The sequence below is a fragment of the Brassica napus genome, chromosome A9, assembly GCF_020379485.1.
Source record: "Brassica napus cultivar Da-Ae chromosome A9, Da-Ae, whole genome shotgun sequence".
NCBI lineage: Eukaryota > Viridiplantae > Streptophyta > Magnoliopsida > Brassicales > Brassicaceae > Brassica > Brassica napus.
Genome location: NC_063442.1, coordinates 492,256 through 514,128, shown reverse-complemented (window position 1 = coordinate 514,128; position 21,873 = coordinate 492,256). Strand labels below are relative to the sequence as shown.

The following is a 21,873-nucleotide window of genomic DNA, read 5'->3' as shown; positions in this document are numbered from 1 at the left end:
TGTACTTCAACTTTAATAATATAGATTATTACGTATTAACGAATAATATAACACATTTAATTAGAAGTTTTTCATATACAAAAGTTGTTTCTATTAATTTTTTAAAAAAAATTGGACCAATAGCTTATAAATTCAACGTTTACAACTCACGCACTTGACTTTAAATCTAGATTAATGATGAAATTATTACAAAATCATTAGATTAGATGTAATAAACAATACTACATATAGAAAACTCCAGGGTATATGATTTATATATATATATAGCTTATCTGATTTTAAATTAGATAATAATTAGTGGTAGAAACGTTTAAACAGTGGTACAGCTGGACAATAAATAGCCCAACGAACAAACAGTATTATGAAAAGAAAAGACAAGACAGGAAGCAAGTTGAATTCTAAAACTAAAAGTCAGTCTCTCCGACTCTTCCTTCCTCCATTGCTTGAGAGATAGTTTTCTTCTTCTTCTTCTTCGATGCCCAGTCGACGGAGGCATAGCTACACAGGCGGATCTTCACCTGCAACCGCATCTTCATCTTACAGCACCAGCACTCTTCCCGATCGTTCCCCAGCTCCTTCCTCCACCGACAGACCACCACCAAACTCCCTCGCTCGCTGGATCTCGGGGATCTTCATCAACTGCTTCACTCCTCCTGATTCCGTTTCCTCCAAGAGTTTCAACGACTCCGGTACCTATCCTCTGTTTGATCACAAAGATTCTTCCATTTTTTTGAAATTGAATGTTTCCTTTTAGATATCCGTAGTAGACGGAGCTCAACGGGAAGTGTGCAGAGACATTACTATGGTAACGGCAATGAAACGGAGAATCCTAATCAGAGATTCAGCTTCGACGAAATCTACGCGGCCACCAAGAACTTCTCCCCATCCTTCAGGATCGGACAAGGAGGTTTCGGCACTGTTTACAAGGTCAAACTCAGAGATGGCTCCACCGTTGCTGTCAAACGCGCCAAAAAGGTTCTTTGCTCTCTCTCTCTCTCTCTTTTGCTCTCTTTCTCTCTCTCTCTCTGCTTGATGGGGATGTTTTTATCTTTGAGCAGAGTTTACACAAAGACGACCGTCAGGGTGCAGAGTTCATGAGTGAGATTAAGACATTGGCTCAAGTCACTCATTTGAGTTTGGTCAAATACTATGGTTATTTGGTGCACAATGACGAGAAGCTTCTCGTTGTTGAGTATGTTCCCAATGGAAATCTCAGAGATCACTTGGATTGTTAGTACTACATTCTCTTCATTCTTTGTTATATATTTATTTATTTATTGTCAATCACAATGTTACTTGAACGGAATCTGCTATTTTGTAGGTAAGGAAGGAAAGACTCTCGACATGGCAACTCGGCTAGATATCGCTACTGATGTTGCTCATGCCATTACCTATCTTCACATGTACACCCGTAAGTTACTTATCTCCACCATTTCCTATATGTAAGTCTTATTTCACTTCTTTCCATAGGCAATGATAGATAATACTTATTATTTGCACTCATATGTTTATAGAGCCACCTATCATCCACAGAGACATCAAATCTTCAAACGTTCTCCTCACTGACAACTTCAGAGCCAAGGTTGCTGATTTCGGTTTTGCCAGATTAGCTCCAGATACTGAATCAGGAGCCACTCATGTCTCCACTCAAGTCAAAGGAACCGCTGGTTACTTAGACCCTGAATACTTAACTACCTACCAGCTCACTGAGAAAAGCGACGTCTACTCCTTCGGTGTACTCCTCGTCGAACTTCTCACTGGTCGCCGTCCCATTGAGCTTCACAGAGAACAAAAAGAACGCATCACCATTAGATGGGTAAACAAATATATATCTCCCTATCATCTACTATGTAAGGTGTTTGTTGACGGTTTGTAAGTTGATCAGGCCAGCAGAAGTTCACGAGTGAGATACAATATCGGTACCCAAGCTGGAACAAATCACAAGGTATGACCAATATCAAAGCTAATACTGAAAGAAATATAGGATCGAACGCTATTCAGAACTCCTGAAGCTAGTATTGCTTTTAAGCCTTGAATGAGGTAGTGGAAACGTTATTTTTGGGCACTGCCATCCTCACTTAGAGGTCTCTTCCAAAGACAGAGAACAGAAAAGCAATAAACAAAGCACAAAGTTAGCACTACAAAGGTTAGTAGGGTAACTCCAAAGTAAAGAATACTATTAAGTCTAGCAATTTAAAAAGAAAATCAACAATATCAGATGTACAATGAATATACCAAGTGACTCTTGTAAAACAGATGACGGTTCTTTGTACAGTAGAACATATTAATAGGATGATACTCCTGCAAAAAATCAGTTTTGTGATGTTGTTTCATAAACCTGAGCGTAATATTAATTGGTTAGGAGAGATAGATAGTGCTTACAAAGATAATTAATTTATGTACTGGTTCAAACTACATGGATATTTAAATCACAGGTTTACAATATTCTATGTTTAATCAGAACAAAATAGTAGAGGTAATGGTAGAGTGTAAGGGGTTCTCATCTGAGTTCAAAATGACTTGGTGAGTAGGAGGTTTATTTATAAAAGCACTTAATACCTATTATAAAAAAAGGATAAAAAGGAATATGTGTTTAGCAGGTAAAAAAATATGAATTGCAGTTACTTTTGGTCAAAACAACTTAAAGAATCATTATTATTAAGTTTACAATTTGAATAGGATCATAGAAATACAACCAATCGACTTAAACGCATTGAAGAAAATGAAGGTTAAAGAGCATCTGGAGTTGAAGAGGGGATACTAATTAAAGGGGATTTTAATGGAAAGAACCACTAACAACTTAGCATAGAGAAGGTACTGGAGATGGCGTTTCAGTGTCTAGCTCCTCATAGAGGTTCCAGACCAAGCATGAAAAAATGCAGTGAGATTCTTTGGGGTATCCGTAAAGATTACAGAGAGCTCCTCAACACAAGTCTTTGAGATTCTTCTCTAAACGCCTCTTTATAAACACATATTGGCTTCCCATATCTCTGGCAACTACATCTATTTGTCACACACACGATGATTCTTGTGCGAGAAATATTGATTTGTAGTTTTTTTTTTTGCTTTTGCTTTGAAATCTATTGATACTAGTAGTGTATACTATAATAATAGATTGAGTTAGTATTTCTCTTTACCTTCCTATAAATTAATATTACGCTAAAAAAAAAAAATTGGGTTAATCTAATAAATAGAACCATCACAGCACCATGTTAGAGCATTTTCAACTCACTGTTATATTTTTTATTCTAAATATTATAATAGAGAAAACTTATTTCAATTCACTTCTATTTCTTTTTGTGAAATAGAGATTGTTATTTCATCTATATCTAGAGAAACAAATAACATTCATCTACTATAAAAGCATGTTTAAAAAATATTCCCTTCAACTTTTTATTTTTATAGTTATGGCTAAAAAAATATATTTCTAGAGAAATATAATTTTTATATAAATACAACCATATTTTTATTTACGTAATGATTTTTGAAAAGAAATCTTTAGTTTAAATAGTATAATATTTTTATAAGAATCTTACAAAAGTTAAAATAAATAGGACTAATTTTCAGTTTTCACAAACATAACGTGTTATTTGTAAAAGAAAATTATTATATATATTTTTGAACTGAAAAACAAAAAAATTATTTTGAAAGGAAAAAATGGAAAAAAACGTTAAAAAGTAAACATATATCTATTATAAAGCTCCATTATTTTAGAGAAAAATAATACCCCTAAATAGTTCTACATAAACAAGGCAAAAACTATCGTTGAAATTATTTTTTATAGTTCTTTGCTGTTTTAAGACAGTTTAATTGTTTATTAATTATTAAACCTTTTTATACAAAATATCTCCTTCAATGCACATTAACTAATAAGTTTCCACATCTATCATTAATTATGAACGATCCACAAGCAGTGGAACAATCTGTATTTTACTATTTTAGCTCTTTGATACTCAAACTACCACGTCATCAGTGGAAAAGTTGGCAGACACAAGTTGAGAACATAAAGGTGACAATAATGACAATTGGTCTAGAAAACTAGTATGTAAATTTAGAGATTAACCGAGCTTACCAAATTACTGGTTTAGTAAAGATTGAACTTGTATCTTTGTGGCCGTAGAATTTATATTATAATTTATCTTCTTTATGTAACCATAATTGTAATGTTAATTGTTAGCGTTCATTACAATTATGTTTATGTTTCCTTTCTCTTATTTAAAGACTTATGTTAACCTATCAGAAAATTTATTTGAGTTATTTTGGTAGTAAATTTTCAATATTATAAGAAAATAGTACGTTCAAAAGAAAAAAAACTTAATTTATGGTATTTTAGACAATTGTTCAATATAATATATGATATTTTAAGATATTTTATATAAGACTATATATATTAGAAATTGTGTGTACATATATTATACACCTTGTATTTGCCAAAATATGTAGAAGTGATATTTATATTTATTTATTAAATGATTAAAATATGTTAACTTGAATAAATGTGTAATTTTCTATAGTTATAAAATATAGATTGTATAATTCTCTAAAACAACGACTATTAGATTTTTTTCTAATAATGCTATAAACTTATATTTTAAAACTCATTAGAAATGAGAAGTCTAAAACTTATGTTAGAAAAAGAGAAAAAACATAATGTTATATTTTTGTTTGCAGTTCTTATAAGATAAATAGCAATTTTCATACACAAATTCATAGTATTATTGAAACAAAACGAATAACTTATATTTATAGACCAAAATTTAAATTATTATATTTAAAATAATTTGGAGATAAATTTAATAAAATACTATAATGGTTAGATCACGATAGAAATGAAAAATGTATTTGTTAGACCTGTTTATATTTGATACATATTTTACATATTTAATGAAATAACATGTAAATATTAATTGTAAAAAATTCTACTCATTAATTGTAAATTTATTTTGGAAAGTCAACTTTATTTTAAGTTTTTAAATATTGATTTAAAAAATAATTAAAATTATGTCATGTTGATTTAGAAAAAAATTATTTCTATGATTTTAAATATGTGTCAATATTATGAGTAGTTGTAACATTTTTAAAAAATAGTTTCTTAAATTTTAAAAATATATTTAGAAAATGTGATTTTTGTAGTTCAATATTTAAAAATAAAATTTAACATTTATGTGGTCATTTTAATTGATAACTGCAACACATATAAATATTGAAAATATTGAAAAACAAATTTACATAGTTTTTAATTATAATTTAATTTCACATATTAAAAATATTTGAAATATTTTTAGTTTGCAAAATATATCAAAACAATTATACAACAAACAAATCAATCATAAAATTAAGGGTTAGTTAAAATATGAGATTCGATTGATGTTCGGTTATTTAAGACATCTTAAAACTAAATATTGTTAGATTAAATAGATTTTGTTATGATTAAATAAATTCAATTATGATTTAAATGAAAAAAAAAACATATGTTTTAAATAAGGCAATGACATGGATTTGTAAATAGTTTAAAACACAAGGTTACCTCAAAAAGGTTCTTTTCTTTTAATAGTTTTTTTTTGGCAACTAATAGTATAGATAATTAAAAACAAAAAGACATAACACTTGTGTAGTTATAGGTTTAAAATAATTTTAAAGATTTAATTTCTTAAGAATTTTTTTTTCAACGCTAAAAGGGTAAAACAATCTTTTTAAAGCAACTAAAAAAGACAAGTTAGCCAAATCCAAACATAGATTTGAAAACATTACTGCAAATGTAACTAAATAAAAACAAACGAAATCTTATTACAGACAAAAACAGACAACAAAAAAAAAAAAAGGAAGAAGCGAAAAAGACAGAAAAGCCCTCAGAAAACATAAATATATATTACATGAGGGATTTTAAAGACCTTTCCTTTACGGGCTTCCTCCCTCTCTTCATCTTCTTCATCGCCATTGTACTCTTCATCTTCTTCCCATGTCCAGTGCTTTGATCGACTACGTCATAGTCCTCTTCCATAAACTCAAACCCATCGAAGCTACTACTCCCATGCTCAAACGCCGCCGTTTTAGAACTCTCTTCACCACTACTGTTACTCTTTTTGCCGCTCATATTATCTTCGCCACCGTTTTTATCATCACTCAGAACTATCTTCTCGTCGTCACCGGAGCCGCCTCTTTTTCTTCCCCACCGTGGGCCGAAACCAGAGTAGTAGTAAAACTCGTACGGATTATTATTAGATGCGGCGGTGGAGGAGGCTTGAGCTTTCTTGCCCGAACCACGTGGCCGTCCGCGTTTAGGCGGCGCTGGCACCGACACAGCCGCTTGGTAGTCGTCGCCGGAGGTTTTAACCGGCGAATGAGGCTGCACGGAGTATGATTTTTTGTCACTGTCATCGCTCGGATCTTCAACTCCCGGCGAACTCTCCGGCGCAATGAGATTAAGACGCTCGTCGGTGTGATTATTTCCGAAGGAGCCATTTAACCTGGACGATAGATAAAAGAAGAAAAGAAAAATAAAAGATAGGTCGAGAAATTGTAACCGGGTCGGGCCGCATTTTGGATCCGACTCCGGTTCGGGCGAAATGAAATTACCCGAGTATCTATCGAAACAAGGAACACGAGGAAAACCCTAAAAAACACCGAAGCAGACAATAATCAAGAATGGTGAAACGATTCGAGTGAGAAGACAATAGATTGTTACCTCCGGGCAGCGCCATTTGAATCTCCCAAGCTCACATTCCCATTAAAGTTAACTTCTCCAGCGAACTGAGTGAAGTGGAAACGCATTGTAATAAAAATAAAGAAAAAAGAATAATCGGAGCCAGAGAACGAAAGATAGTTGGAAGGAGCGAAATAATAACAACCCATTAACCCTAATCGACAAACTGAGAGACCCGGGTTCTCAAAATCCAGAATTTTAGGGTTCTTTGGAGTTTCCAGAATAAAACAAAACAAACCCTAAAAATGCTGCGGGAGCGAAATCGAAATGAGATCACGTATTGGTGTGAATTGAATTACCTGGCGAGTGAGAGAGGGAGAAGAAGAGGACGGAGAAGGAGAAGGGAGGAACCACGACGAGTCAATTAGGTTAGTTAACTCGGCCGCACCATCGTCGTTGTCGTCGTCGAGGGAGGAAGTCAGAGGAACCACATCCCATGGAGATTGGTTCAGAGGACAGACATATGTCTCCAGTTTATCTCCGCCGTAACCTGCTGTCGCTAAAAGCATCGAAGACAGCTTCATGTTCTTCCTAATCCTCATTTTACCCCTAAAACAGACAACACAGAGAAAAACCAAACCAAACCAAAGTTAGAAGATAGCATATATATTATTACAACACTCAATATATAAATATATATATATATATCTTTCAGTCACCACGTAAGCGATTCACCTCTTCTTCCCGATAGCAGTTTTTTTTTTCTTTTTCTTTTGGAGTAGATCTCACAGAACTCGATATGAGAATTTTTTTTTTTTCTTGTTTATTAAACTTTTTTGTTTGCTTTTCTCAGCCCGTCATATATTTCCATTTGACATTGTTATTGGACTGAGTTACCCTTAGGTTTTTCTTTGAATCTCTATTCTACCCTGTTGCAGTAGAGTCGCAAAAATTAAATTAGAAAAGCTGCCGCTAAATTTTACCAAATTTTAAGTTACGAAGAGAGGAAAATCACATGTAGGAAGACACACGATAGGTCCATAACATCTAAACTCATTTTTATCATCTACACTCCGATTCGCTTGTTGATTACACATAATAGTTTGAAATTTTGAATGTACCGTACCGTCTGTACTTATGATGTTCAATCCAAAGTAAAACCAAACTAAATGACGAAATGATTTGGATTTAATAATACCGGAGAAATCGAATGGATGCCACTTTAGAAAATCTGCAGTATATGGATAAAGTTTAGTAAACCAATCAAATAGAATAAATAAAAAATTAATTATTTAAAATATAATTATATAGCTATATGTAAATTATATTATAAATTGATCATTTATAAATATTTATTCTATTGATATGGTCTTGATATTTTAGACATGTATTTTAATATTTTGTTATTTTTAAGTTGAAGTTTGTTTTCATTTTAATTAAATTAATTAAATATAATATTTTTGATAACTATTTATTGTAAATTTTAGTTATTTAATAATATTATGATATTATTCTATTTTTATTTTTGTTTATGAAAATTATCATACTTATTAACTTTTATTTTAACTATTTTAAAATAATTAAGTAAAATAAAAAAAACCTTATATTTAAAAAATTGAGGACTAAAAATGTTTTTGTGTTTTAATAAATTTAATTTTTAATCATATAAACTAAAATTCAAAAAATATTATAAAAATGATAGATATAGTTATGATTTTTAGGTCTGAAATCGAATAAACCGAAATTATATAAACCCAACAAACAAAAATACATATAACTTTAATTTGGTAGCTAATTTTTATGAATTTAAATACCAAAAAACTATAAAAACTGAATTGATACACGAATCGAACACTTCTAATTGTACCTTACTTTTTTCTTAACATTGTTAACTACATGAATATATCCTTTGGAAATTTCATAGTCTACTATTTACTATAGTTTGCTGGTTAGAGTCCACGGTTTCATGCAATCTAACGATTTATTCAACTAAGTTAAATTTTTTTGCCATGCTCCATCCGCCTAACAATTATTCCAGTTAGTCGGTTAGACAAAGGAGTTTTAGAACAAGGCATAATACTAGTCTGGTTATACTGTACCCTGCCCCTTTTCTTTTTACTTTGTCAACTACATAAAACTATATATATCTCATTTGAAAAATATATGAAATATGTTATGTTTTTCATATACTATAATTTGTTGACTGAAATTCAGATGAATTTGAAATATATTTTTTCAGTTAAATCAAAATATTTGAAAGATGCTTTATATATCTAAAAATAAAAATAAAATTTCATGTATCACATTTGGTAATAAACAAAAAGATGCAATAGTTTTCTTTTTTCTCGGCTACAACCATTTTTCGGTGAGGAAATTTTGAACGCAGGTTACGGCGTATTCGGTACTACCAAATCCAAACTATTTTTTCTTCGGTATATTCGGTACTACCAAATCCAAACCATTTTTTCTATTTGGTTCAGTTCGGTTTTAATTGGTTCGGTTTTATCGGATTGAACACCCCTAGTTCTGTGTTTTAGAATTTTTTTTCGCCATTTGGTAAAACTGAATTTAGAATCATTATTTTAGTGTCGAAAACTTTACTACGATGAAAGTTAATACAAATGACATAGGCTTTTAGAAATACAAATGATGAAAGTTGTAACTATATGAAAGGAAATTTTGATTACTCTCCAGTCTCCATCAAAACTGTTTAATTTCTTCTGTTTGCGTTACCATTGTCGTGAAATTGTTTATATATCATGTAAGTTTTTTATGCCATCAATATATTTTCCCTATATTTTATTTGTTAGGAAAAATAAATCTTATTTTATGTCAAAAAAATATGTGTATCTCGTATACTGTGAATCTGCAAGAAATCAAAAATCATTTCCACATTAGTTCATGTTACCCCCACGAACAGCTTTGCAGTTTTGAATATACTGTCCCCTCCTTTTTTTGTCAATGACATAAATGTGTTTCTTTTTCTTACGGAAATGTATTATCCTTTACTATGAAACTCAAAGAAATGGACTCGTCTATCACGTGATAAAGAGACAACTGGTCACGTGAGGGTGTGTTTGACTAAGTATGCAGACGAGATTCCGCCGTGAAGATTAACTTACGGGGTAATAAAAATCTAGAAAGCCTTCTAAGATGGTGAAACCACGAGCGACAGGCGAGAGAGTGGCGAACACGTGTGGCCCACTTGGGATGGACGAAGATAGTGATGCTATGAGGCAACAATGGTGGTGCGCTCGGGGAAAAATCCACCGTATTATCTTTGGAGGTCCATAAACTATTGTAAGTATGTACTAACGGAGATAAAAAACAAATCGTTCATTTCAAAATTCACATAATACAGTACTCCACTTCTCGATTTAGACCAAATCGTTACATAAGGCAATACAATGGTTAAATACAGAAAGATGCTGAATCTTAGGGATCATTTTCACAATATATATAACACGTTTCAGAAAATTAAACAGAAAATTACACAAACAACCACACAAAAGAAAAACAAGATCACACAAAGAAGAATTATGTATGTATATAAACAATATGCGATTATCACCAGCTGAAACTGATAGATTGAAAGTGAAGATTCTCAGCCAAACCAGAGGAACAAATGTTCGCCACTTCTTGTCTCATCTTCTTCGGACCACATATCATCACTCCCACGCTTGAACCTTTGGTATCAAGTAGAATCTCTGTTTTCACACCCATATTACAACAACAACAAATATGTAAATTTTGAGTATATATATTAAACTGAATAATATGTATAACTCACTCTTGAGGTCTGGCCTTTCACCGAAATGGAGGTTGGTGCATTGAACAAGTGATTCTTTAGGAGTACTCTCGATTTCTCTGTCAGTCCATAAGCTGGGAGACGATGTTGGACTTGGTACGTCGACGTTTTGGACCTGTTTGCTGCCCTCAACCTTGTATTTCTTCTTATTCCACAATACAGCTGCACTTGACGTCATCATGATGCTAACACATAGGACCAAAAGATAAAGGATGGATCGTGAAGCAGCATTGTACTTGCTCTTGTTTTGATCGATCGGGTAAATGTAGTATCTTGTCATGACGCCAACGACGATCAAGAAGATTATGAAGGAAGATGAGAGGATAGCGGCGAGCCAGAGCCATGAGTTTGGTCCTAGGATTGCTGAAATTGGTCGGTCTGAAGGACTTGGCTTGAACCAGACGGTTCTGATCTTCTGTGTTTCTTCGTCGCTTGGTTCATTATCTTTGGTGATGAAAGCTTCGATTTGGATATTCAGGTCAGATGATAACTTGAGACCAGATGAAGGGAGGATAAGGTCAAGCATAGCGATGTCGGAAGCCTTCTTGAACGCGCAAACCAGGGTTATTTTGGGGGTTTCACATGTGGTTGTTGTTTGGGACATGGCGATCAAGTCGCGGATAATGGATATGAATGGAGTAATTCCGCTGCCTCCGCTAACCATAACCAAAGCATCATGCCTGGAAGCAAAGAAGGAAAAAAAAAATCGTTGTCAAGATTACTTGTGCAGCAAGAATATAACCCTAAACCGACTAGTTTAAAACTGATCATATATATTTGAACAAGCAATTGTTTATTTACCTTAAGAAATCTGTTGAAACAGGACCATAGGGTCCTTCGACAGAAACAGAGAGGGTACGGTCAGTATCATGATCCCAAGTAGAAAGCATCTTGTAAAGCTTGGTAGACCATTTCCCTTCACTCTTGATCACAATGCTTAGCGTCTCTGGTTCGAGGTTACTGCTTGAAGTAATCGTAAATGGATGCCATTGCAGCTTCGATATGCTCGGTACGTTCACAAACAATGTGCTCGTCGGATTATACATCAATTCTGTTACACCACGTATATTTAAAGAGTGCCAAAAACCCTCGAAAATCAATCCAAGCCTAATCTTATCAAGGCCTAGTCCAAACCGATCCATATAAATCCAAATTTCTTCTGAACTAAGCGAGAACAAGCATACTCTATATAGCTCATAAACTGAGGCAAGGATCTTATATTTAACATGCAATATTGATTAAGAGCAGGGGCGGATCGAGCACTCTATTTAATATGAAGCACCCATTGTAAACAAATATTTAGTTTAAGAGAAGTTACATAAATTTTATGATTATTAAATGAAAAAATAAAAAGTAGTGTGGGGCATATGCATTTGGCTAAGAATCTAAGATTAAGAGACTTACCTTTTCAATCAAAAAAAAAAAAAAGAGAGACTAACCTTTGGCTTTGGAGAAAGTGAGCTCCGCGGTGTTTGAAGAAAGAACACGTGCAGATAACAACCGGACATTGTCACGTGACTGTAGAAACCTCAAGAAACGATCGACCATGAACATATAGAAACCGGGTAAGACGATAAAGCAGAAGGCGATGCCTACATGGAGTACGTAGAAGAACATGAAGATGATGTAAAGGTAGTGACTATAGAAGAAAACTTCAAAGAATCTCCTTCTAATCGACGGATATGAGGTGGCCCACATCACAAGTCCAGACAGCAAAGCTATCTCTCCGGCAATATTAGACATCTCTGTCTTAGACCAAGTCACCATCTGAGAGATTTCATGCATGGAGGCCCAATAGACAACGAAACAAAGGCCATGAACCGTGAATATGGTCATGAGCAAATGACCAAGCCAAATGTGATATTTGATGCTCGACTCTGACGTTAGCCCTAGAACCGGAAGCAATGATGACCCACGCACCACCGGTATGAACAGGAAAGCTAGGCATGCGTTACCCACTAGCCCAATCCTTATTGCCATTGCCTCCAACTTAGCTTGCCATCTATACACGTAATTAATATCATTACATTATGAACTTGTGTTTTGAATATAAATTGAGTTGAATTGTGTCATTGTGTGAAAGAGTGCTTACATTTTTTGGTGAAGTTTAGCGGCTGATTGAGGTGTAATCATGGGGAAAGCATTGCGCAAGTAAATGAAGAAGTTCCATAGAAGAAGAGCCACAAACATTGCCAAGAAAATTAACTCAGTTGCTGAGACTATCCCCAATGGTCCTTTGACCAACATTGGCCTTCTCATGGCTGCCAACACGCCTCTTCCAGTTGCCTTCTCCCTGCTACGATCACATCGTTAAGATACATCTATTTCTTTTATTTTCAAGCACTGAGTTGATATTAAATCGATCAGTTAGAAGTTACCTAATGAGATGATTATTAGTCTTTTGTTTCTTCAAGTGAAGGTAGAGACACCCCAAACAAGCCAAGAGGAGCATAGGGAACATTAACATGAAAAGGGTCAAGCCTGCATGCATGCCGTCCAAACAGAAACAGTTATAAAATAATGTGTAATTTGAATATAAAAATTACTAAAGGGAAAAACAAACAAACAAACAAATGTGTATCATATATACGATAATACGAACCTGCGAGACCAAAATAAGTCGAAAAGCCAAACTCAGTACGCATGACAGGCAACCACTTGGTTCTATAGATTAAGGTTGGCATGAGGATCCAAATGAAGACATATCCAAGGAAAATCACCAGCATTAAGAGCTTAATCAATCCCTTAATCACATCTTTTAACTCATCTCCCGATGATGGGGTTTTGGCCGAGACTCTTGCACTCTTATGATCCATATCCTTACTCTTAATTTTGATCAAATGTTTGTTGTTGATGAGAGGACAAAGAAGTGCATGTATATATAAGAGACTGGATATGTTGTAATTAAATTACTCGTACGGAATAGGTAAAAAGTACTTACTAGTGCATGGTTCAGGCATTTTGACTCTTTCCATGGATATCATTGAGTTTAAATTCATTATTGTCGATATGACGTAAATTTGTATCAATATTGAAGTGAAGGGGGATTCAAAGAAGATTAGTCTAAGATTTGACTTTGAGGAAGAGGCCGAGGACCATGCAGCCTTTGTCGTTCAGAAGCTATTCAATAACTAATTGTTACTTTCAAGTTAATTTAGTATTCGTTTGAAGATACTGCATGTGTATATATGACGTAATAATTAACTTGTTAGGTTCGGAGGTGGGGATCATGCGGTACGGCAACGTATGATGCGCCGTACCCTTCTTCTTTTGCCAACGTTTGAGGATATCATGACATCACCGTGGCATTTGACCCTCTATAGCTTTATTTCTTTTCAGATGTTATGACATCTACAAAGAAAAGTCGACGACGCTGCAAATTCTAAAGGACAACTTCGCCAATCATATTTAGATTTTGTTGTTGTTGGTGTTGGATGTTAAAGACAATATAATATGCTAACCATTGCTTCTTTAAGACACACGGGCAGTGTTGTTGACGTCATCAGTAGGGGACCAACTTCCCGGCTCGCTCCTCCGGGCCTATACTTAATCTTTTTCTACAAGCTATTTTCTTAATTAAGTTTAGGGGGGGTTATTGGAACATGAATTTCTGTGGAATTTGATGATTTTAGTAGTTGAGATGATTTTACAAGTTAACTAGATTTAACAAATTCTATCAAATACTTTTACATAGATTTTCATTACTTGTATATAGAATTCTATTGATTGTTATTAATTTTTAAAGTAAGAAATTAATGGTGGTAGAAAAAAAAGGAAAGAAAATCATTTCAATTAAGGCAATTCTTAAACAACTTTTAAAAAAGTTTTTGTCACAAAAAAGATCTCAAGAAATAAAATGACCAAGAAAATTTAATTTCTACTTCTTACTTCATAGATATATAAATAATTTAAAATAAAAAAAAAATATTTTTTATATAATTTCGAAATATATGTTTTAAATTTGAATTTTTGTAAAAAGAATTTGAACTATTATTTTTGAAATGTTTTTTAAAAAATTCGAAAGTGCTTTTTAACACTATTTTTACAATTTTTATTTTAAATTTTTAATATTTTTTTCTATTTTCTTAAGTTGTGAATTGTATTACGTTAAAGTTGTGATTTGTATATTATTTCATTCTTCAATTTGAGTTTTTGTATGTGAGTGTATTTTATTACATTGATTTCAAAAATCTTATGGGCATAGATGATATTCTCAAAATTGAGTACTATGAGTAAAAACAAAGAAAATTTACATCCCAATAACAATAGATTTTAATAGAATCTTAAAATCAATGAAAACTAAACTATTTCAATAATAAAGGATTTTGAGTGGTATTTAAAAATCATCACCCCAATAACAATGGATTCTATTTAGATTTTAAAAATTCACAAACCAATAATAATGGAATCTCAAAATTTAATAATTCCTCTAGAATTCTTTGCCCAATAACCCCCCCCCCCCCCCCCCCCCCCCCCCCCTAGTCTTCAAAAATATTCTAAATTTTGCACTTTAATATTAACTCTTTTCAGTACTGGATTTAAAATTTTAGTTTTAAGAAAATATTTGATAACTGTTTCTTATAGAAAAAATATATATTGACAAACATTTTTTGAGTAATTGCAAGATACATAAACATTTTTAATACAATCGTTAACACACAAAAATAGAAGATGAAAGTTCGATAATTCTTTTAAAGTTTATTTTGTAAGTATACAATGTCAATACAGTAAACAAACAAGCTAAAGAATTTCTCATAAGAAAACAAGTTGTTCTTATAAGCCATGTGAAGTAACAGATGAACTACTTATCAGAATAAGCAACAATTTCGTCATTTTCACAAGCTGTCACATTGATCACCATAGTTCCCTTCTTCGTTGTAGGCAATAACCGACAACAATCTCTCCGTGGAGCCTATAAGCATTGACATTTACATATAGCTTGTAAACTATGGAATAAATTTTCATACATAGTAAATTGAACAAAAGCAAAAATGAGTGTGTACGTACCTTAGTCCACCTATCAGGGTTAGGCTTTTTGTAGACGAAGATACGATTGATATCAGAAGGATCTTGTATTCCCCACTCACATTTAGGATTCCATTCATTGTGCCTCAAATACTCGCTTATCGTTGTGCCCGAAGAAGAATCATTGAGCGCACGAGACAAGTAAAACACTCGGGGACGCTGACAATCAGTGTATGTTACAGGACGTGTGTTGAAAGCAACATTGGTGAAATCGTGGCGTTTGTGCCAGTCGTTGAATGTGCGAGTGGGCACTTCCATCATCCTTGCTGGCATATAAGTACGTGTGACATGGACTGTGTATCCCCACGAGATAGACATTGTCCACTGACGGGTTGTGTCGTAGCATATGGACTGTTGGACGAGGCTAGCTGAATCAAGCTTTGCTGGGATCATGAGTCTCTTTACGGCATTGACTCGGTTTGTTCTTGGGAATATAGGCTCTACTACGTCTAGGTGGTGGATCGAGACTATTGGCACTTGTGGATGAACTGATAAAAGACCCAAGAGATTCCCGTACACATCAAACTGTTGAATATTACATAAAAATAAGACCGACATTAGTAACATGATTAGCTGAAACATCATTACTTCTATAAATTTGGATCTCTAGCTAATCAAAATACATCTTGTTGACAATTTAAAAAAAAAAACAAATACATCTTTAGTTATTATTTGCTTAGTGGGAGTTCAATCGTTGTTTAATTCTTAAATTATATAGTTATTGGTTTATAAATTTTAGTATTATTAAAAGAAAATATATTTTTAACGGAATCTACTTTTATTAGTTTATAGGTTTTGATATTTTATATAAAAAAACTGTTATTAGCCTAGTAAGCGAATCAGAACTAACCGAGACGATATTTAAAAAAAATCGATGTAAGCTATCAAAAAATCGGTTTAGATGTCCGCATATCCAATAATTTCATATAAAGCTATCTAAATAGCACTTGAATATTCTTCTATTTTTTAAAACTGTTGGAGAACATAAATTTTGATGAATTTAATAAATATACAAAACTCTATACAAATCTAACATAAATCTATGAAATTTCATAAATCTCTTAGCTTCTAAATCATCTAATTCTGACAAAGTTGAATTCCAGTAATTCTCAATTCTTGTTTAGCTAACAAATAAAATAATGGAAAATGAATCAGATCACGGATTTTAAGTTTTCTTACATTTTCATAGTATAATTTTCGCCTGATTTTACTCGGTAAAACTAAAACCTCAAACTTATTTTTTTTATTTTTTAAAACATAAAAACCCAAAATAGGAAAAAAAAAAAAAAAAAGGACTGACCTGATGAAAGCCAGCTTCTCTGGTGAGAGGAACACCAATCTCGGCCATGCAAGCATGAATCCGATCATCAGAACCATAGAGATCAGAGTATCTCTCAATACACCGATCTTGTATCTTCTCCAACGCCTTTGCCAACGGATAGCTTATCGCGAAACCACCTCCTCCATAAGCCATTCCGTATGAGAACTGATGCAAATTTTGCAAATGACTCTCTGAGGGAGCTCCGATGTAATAAAACTGCTTATGATCATATTTCCTCAAAACCCTTAGCAGATTCTCAGCGAAAAACACAGTGTCGTCGTCACCCATCACAACCCACCTAACGTGTTTCTCGTGTTCAGTTCCGTTTAACATTCTCACCGTCTCCGACACGATTCTTGTGATCCTTATGGCTGACCTGTGACCGCTACGATAACGGTACTTAAAACTCGACGTGTCCGAAGAGATTTTGATCTCAGGGAAGGCCCAGGAGGGGAAGGACGAAACGGTGTCGTTTACGGGTTTGTCTAGCCAGACAAAACCTTTCATCTCTCCGTTTGGTCTCCACCACGTTTTCACGTATTCGCTCCGACGCTTCCACAGACTGGAGGACGCGGCGATCCCGAACACGATGTGTTTAAGCTCTGTCTTTTCGTCGGGTTGTTGACCGGATCCGAGGCGCATAACAGGTACAAGGAGAGAGTTGGAGATTCTAGAAGGAGAGTAAGGGTGTAAAAATGTGATGAAACTGAATGAGTATAAAAAATATGAGAAGAAGATGAGGAGGATGATGATGGCCGTAAAAGAGCATGGTGATGAAGATGACAAGTAAAATGAAAAAATGGGTTTACTAGATTTGTCAAACGAAAGTGGCCTTTGATCTTTGTGTTTGTTATCTCCCATCTTTTATTGATAACAAAGAAAGATTTAGGGCTTTCAAGAAAGAAAGAAAACTACACCACCGTCTTTCTTCTCCTCCAGGTGATGATGAGATTCAAGGTTTTCTATAAGAAATGGAGAAAATGTAACTGATTTTGGCACTTTTTAATAAATAATAATAATTACTCATCCTATGAAAAAGGAGGTGGATTTTGTGTCGATGCAGCATTGGTTATTTATTTTAAGAAAGCTCATTGGGAAAGAAATAAAAAATTTCCTTAATGTAATGGCACAATTTGGCTGAATCTCACCGTAATAATTGCACAACAACACTGGTCAAACATCCAAAATTAATGTAATAATCACTTTTCAATTTGGCACGAAATCAAATTCATAGTGAATATTATAATAGTACCATATATGTGCCTAATTTTACTATCATTACTGGAAAGAAATATCATCATAAAATTAATCGTGATTTCATACCGATTAAAGTTGACTTTTATACGATAATCTCTCCGCTTCAGCTTAATTGCCTGGAGTAAAATTTTCGTTATAAACTGAGTGTCGATTTAAAATTTTAATGTAAAATATCATCAACTCTATATGATCTATAAATTTTTATATTTTCCAATTTATTTTACTGTTGGTTAAAATGTGATTAGATGTATAATTGATGGTTTTCTTATTTAGAAAATATATAAAATTTAAATATTTTTGAATGTGTGAAGAAATCGACAAAAAAAAATAAAACAAAAATTATAATTTCTAAACCTATAAATTAGTGTGATACACGTACGTTACCTGAACATGTGTCACAAATACACAAATAAAAATATAAAAGGAAAATATGTAAAATATACATAAAACTTAAAAATATGTTAAAAAGTATATAATATTGTAAAAAGATTTTTAGAAATAATATAATATATACTTAATATATCGTATAAAGTTTTTAAATATTTAATAAGCTTGCTTCTTGTAGTTTTGAAAAATAATAAACTTATGTAAACTTCTTAATTATTTAATTAAAATTTTCGATTGTGATTGATAAAACATAGTTAGCAAATAATTGAATATATTGATAAAATATTTTCAATTTATACTAAAAAGGATTTTAAATTTTAATATTTGACTTTATTTTGAATAAATAAAATTATAATTATGTAGGTCATGATCATTGGTGATTTTATATAATACGAATTTCGTGAAATGAGCGAGGATGGCACGTATTTGCTACGATTAAAAAACCTGGTGACGTGTAGACGTTAGATAGTAGACACGCTTGGCGGTAAGCCGGTAACAATAACATAAAATAGAAAACGTCACGTAGCCCATAAACGGGAACTAGAAACCTGTTGACCAACTGAACATTAAAGCCGTCACATGGATAACCAAATCGAACGGTATTATATACCGAAAAGAATAACGTCACCGGTTTTCCCGTCTCTTTTACTAACTTGTTTGCCAAGCTAAGATGTTATCCTTAGGTTTTCCGGCCAGAATCTTATCTGAAAGTAGCTATCGTCAAAGTCTCTCGAGTTTGTAATAGTTGATACCAAAATGACATTTTGAGTTGATATGAACAACCTGAGGATATTCAGAAGTTTGATTTGTCTTTCAATTTCACCTTTTTAAGACAAGATATTATATAATTTGACAAATTTTGTTGGTTTATCGAGTGTTCGATGGGGGGGAGTTAGGTTATCGCTTCCCAGATGACTTAGCCTGTGGGGGTAGCTCTTCAATCTATCCTGACATATGGTGGAGTAGGAGGTGTGTGTGTGATGCACTCTATTTCAAATTCATTTCTTTTGCTGAACCTATTATGATTAACTGCTACGGACACCAGAAACATCTTGTCTATGTTTTCCAGCCTGCATTTTCTACTGATTTTAAATATTTCCTCGTTAACTAATCAGTTTTTTTTTTAATCTGCCTATGAAGGAGTGGCCACTGCTTTTGCTGCAAAGACATATTCTCTAACAAGACATTTGCTTGTGTAAATACTACTATAATAAATTAAATAAAGGTGGCGCTGTTTCTGCTCAGGGTGTATTGTTTAGATGATCCAAACCCAAACCTGGCTTTTACTTAACAGAGCATCATATGATAACATGGGTGTTGTTGGGTGGGAAAAAAACTAAACTTAAAACTTCAGGTGGTATCATTGACAAGCTTTGGCCTGGATGTTAGAGGATCAATTTCAACTCTGAGCCCAATTTCCCGGAGCTGAGGCACATCAACAGAGCCCTGCATCTCCAACTCTGCCACCACTTTCTGGTTCTCTTCGTTCCCTTCCAGGAGGTTTCTCACGCACCACAAGCCCCACTCTCTCAAGAAGGGGTTCTCATCGTCCGTCACGCACTGCTGCAGCATCAACAACAGCCCATCTCTCTCCCTGATCTCATCTTGTACCTCTTTCCTTCTGTACGAACAGTTCCCAATCGCAGCCACAATATCTCTCCTGAAGCCTCTGTAAGGACAAGGCTTTCCAGAAGAAGGACTCTGCTTTAGAGCCTTCTTTATTGTTGTTGGAGGCTCAAGTTTTCTAAGCAGATCGAGGAGAAGCTCTATCAGTCCAGAAGACAAGAGCATGTCGACATTACCACCACCTGAATCGTTTTTAAGTTCTTCGATGCTTCCTCCAGCGCAAGCGTCCCTTATTACAACTAGAGAGTAACCCATTACGTCGATAACAGCTGAACCCGTTGGAAGCTCAGATGTTTCAGCCGAAGCAAAATCAAAAACTTGAACCGATTGGCTGAGTAACCCAAGAACGAAATGAGCTGTATCCTTGGGGATAGACACTTCTTTCAACCGCTCATTAACAATGTCAGACACCATACTCAATAGAAAAGCGTGTTCTGATGTAAATGTGGAGTCCTTGTGGTTGGCTAATTTGGAGAAGAGGCCAGGGAAGCAATCTCCTTCAACACAGAGTCTTGAAACCAGAAGCTTGAGCCAGTAATATTCAACAGACCCAACTACAAACAATAAAACAACATTTTGCACACTTTTAGTTGGTTCCTAATCTGATGAGCAATGTCTAGCATTGGAACATACTCTCACCCGCCCGCATAGTCTCAGCAATGATGTTGAGTCCTTCATCGCTGGAGAGCTGTGAAGCAATCTCTGAGCTTCCATCAAAGCAAACATACAAAATCATGCACAGAGGATCACACGTTTCAAGCCTCCTTACCTTAGCGATCGCCAAGAACCTCTCCGGGAAAAACCGAAGCCAAACATCTCTCTGGCGATTCTCTCCCATCACTACAACGTTCGCCAGGACCTGCAATCCGAACCTAACAGTCTCGGCATCTCCAATCGCCGAATCCAGCAGCTCGGAGATGACAAGAGAACCGTTGTGATCCACGAAAGCCTCCTGGTTCCTCGTCTCCCCGGCGCATAGGTTTCGGAGGACCTTCAGAGAGAGGTTCAGATGATGGCGGGAAGACGGATAGGGGAGAAGCTGGAGAAGAGCAAGGATCGATGGAAGAATATCCGCCTTGGAAGCCAGATCGGAGCGGCCAGAATCGGTCTTTGAAGCTTCTATGAGAAACTGCAAACATTCGTCTAGAGAGTGTGATGAATCCGATGCAAGGAGCAGGGGCTGAATCACTTGTTCGGGTATAGAAGCTTCCATTGTTGTTGAGAAGAGAAGAAGCTTGCTTGAGAGACCGCCATAAGTTTTAGGGCTTATGCTCAGAGAGTCAGAGTGGAGGGGTAATTCTGTAAATAACACTCGAGTCGAGTTTCTGGGCCTAGCAGATTAATAGTATGGGCTAATAACCCTATCAACTAATGAACTTTTCTTTTTCTACTTCAGTTCAATGGGCTGATATAATTAACCTGCTAAGTGTTTTCTTGTTCTATTCAAACAATTTTATTTTCTACTGTTTTCTTATATACTCTTCAGAAATGTTTTGTTTCAAATTAAATAGTTTCAATCAAATATTTGTTAATTATTTTACTTTCTTTAGTAGATGATTAGCTGGCTTATAGACGTAAGAAATTCTAGTAGGATTTAATATATAGTTTTTATTCTTGTAGTGTAGAAAAAGAATGCAGAATAGAAAAAAGAGAATATGGATGAAAAATAAATTCGTAGAAGTCATAATTTCTATGTGAGATTTATTAGATATTATAAAAAGAAAAATAATAATAATAATTATTAGTTATACTGACAAGATATATATGATTCTTATGACAATATTTGTTAACACCATCAAAATCATT

The 21,873-nt window shown here is 34.1% G+C and overlaps 5 protein-coding genes across 7 annotated transcripts; 1 reads left to right on the top strand and 4 right to left on the bottom strand.

Moving 5' to 3' along the window:
- Positions 1-359: 359 nt before the first annotated feature.
- LOC106434951 (calmodulin-binding receptor-like cytoplasmic kinase 2) lies at positions 360-1,915 on the top strand. Its single transcript, XM_048739144.1, has 5 exons — positions 360-689; positions 755-975; positions 1,059-1,230; positions 1,322-1,411; positions 1,515-1,915. The coding sequence occupies exons 1-5, from the start codon at positions 476-478 to the stop codon at positions 1,874-1,876; spliced, it is 1,059 nt and encodes a 352-aa protein (XP_048595101.1). The 5' UTR covers positions 360-475; the 3' UTR covers positions 1,877-1,915.
- A 3,762-nt stretch (positions 1,916-5,677) lies between these two features.
- LOC106433725 lies at positions 5,678-7,510 on the bottom strand. 2 transcript variants are annotated; one of them, XM_013874552.3, is made up of 4 exons: positions 7,379-7,510; positions 7,003-7,252; positions 6,686-6,750; positions 5,678-6,467 (listed from the first exon to the last, which is right to left on the bottom strand). In XM_013874552.3, the coding sequence occupies exons 2-4, from the start codon at positions 7,243-7,245 to the stop codon at positions 5,870-5,872; spliced, it is 906 nt and encodes a 301-aa protein (XP_013730006.2). In that variant the 5' UTR covers positions 7,246-7,252; positions 7,379-7,510; the 3' UTR covers positions 5,678-5,869. The 2 variants fall into 2 exon arrangements, with proteins under 2 accessions (XP_013730006.2, XP_013730007.2); XM_013874553.3 differs by having other exon boundaries at positions 7,363-7,486.
- Positions 7,511-8,235: 725 nt separating this feature from the next.
- On the bottom strand, positions 8,236-14,892 carry LOC106433706 (ferric reduction oxidase 2-like). The gene is made up of 7 exons (XM_013874531.2): positions 13,054-14,892; positions 12,830-12,932; positions 12,544-12,744; positions 11,891-12,453; positions 11,253-11,502; positions 10,434-11,131; positions 8,236-10,350 (listed from the first exon to the last, which is right to left on the bottom strand). The coding sequence occupies exons 1-7, from the start codon at positions 13,265-13,267 to the stop codon at positions 10,211-10,213; spliced, it is 2,169 nt and encodes a 722-aa protein (XP_013729985.1). The 5' UTR covers positions 13,268-14,892; the 3' UTR covers positions 8,236-10,210.
- Positions 14,893-15,068: 176 nt separating this feature from the next.
- On the bottom strand, positions 15,069-19,490 carry LOC125577638. The gene is made up of 3 exons (XM_048739143.1): positions 16,777-19,490; positions 15,459-16,001; positions 15,069-15,363 (listed from the first exon to the last, which is right to left on the bottom strand). The coding sequence occupies exons 1-3, from the start codon at positions 17,656-17,658 to the stop codon at positions 15,253-15,255; spliced, it is 1,536 nt and encodes a 511-aa protein (XP_048595100.1). The 5' UTR covers positions 17,659-19,490; the 3' UTR covers positions 15,069-15,252.
- A 137-nt stretch (positions 19,491-19,627) lies between these two features.
- LOC106434932 (ataxin-10) lies at positions 19,628-21,342 on the bottom strand. 2 transcript variants are annotated; one of them, XM_013875783.3, is made up of 2 exons: positions 20,701-21,342; positions 19,628-20,621 (listed from the first exon to the last, which is right to left on the bottom strand). In XM_013875783.3, the coding sequence occupies exons 1-2, from the start codon at positions 21,278-21,280 to the stop codon at positions 19,792-19,794; spliced, it is 1,410 nt and encodes a 469-aa protein (XP_013731237.2). In that variant the 5' UTR covers positions 21,281-21,342; the 3' UTR covers positions 19,628-19,791. The 2 variants fall into 2 exon arrangements, with proteins under 2 accessions (XP_013731237.2, XP_013731238.2); XM_013875784.3 differs by having other exon boundaries at positions 20,707-21,338.
- Between the last annotated feature and the right edge of the window lie 531 nt (positions 21,343-21,873).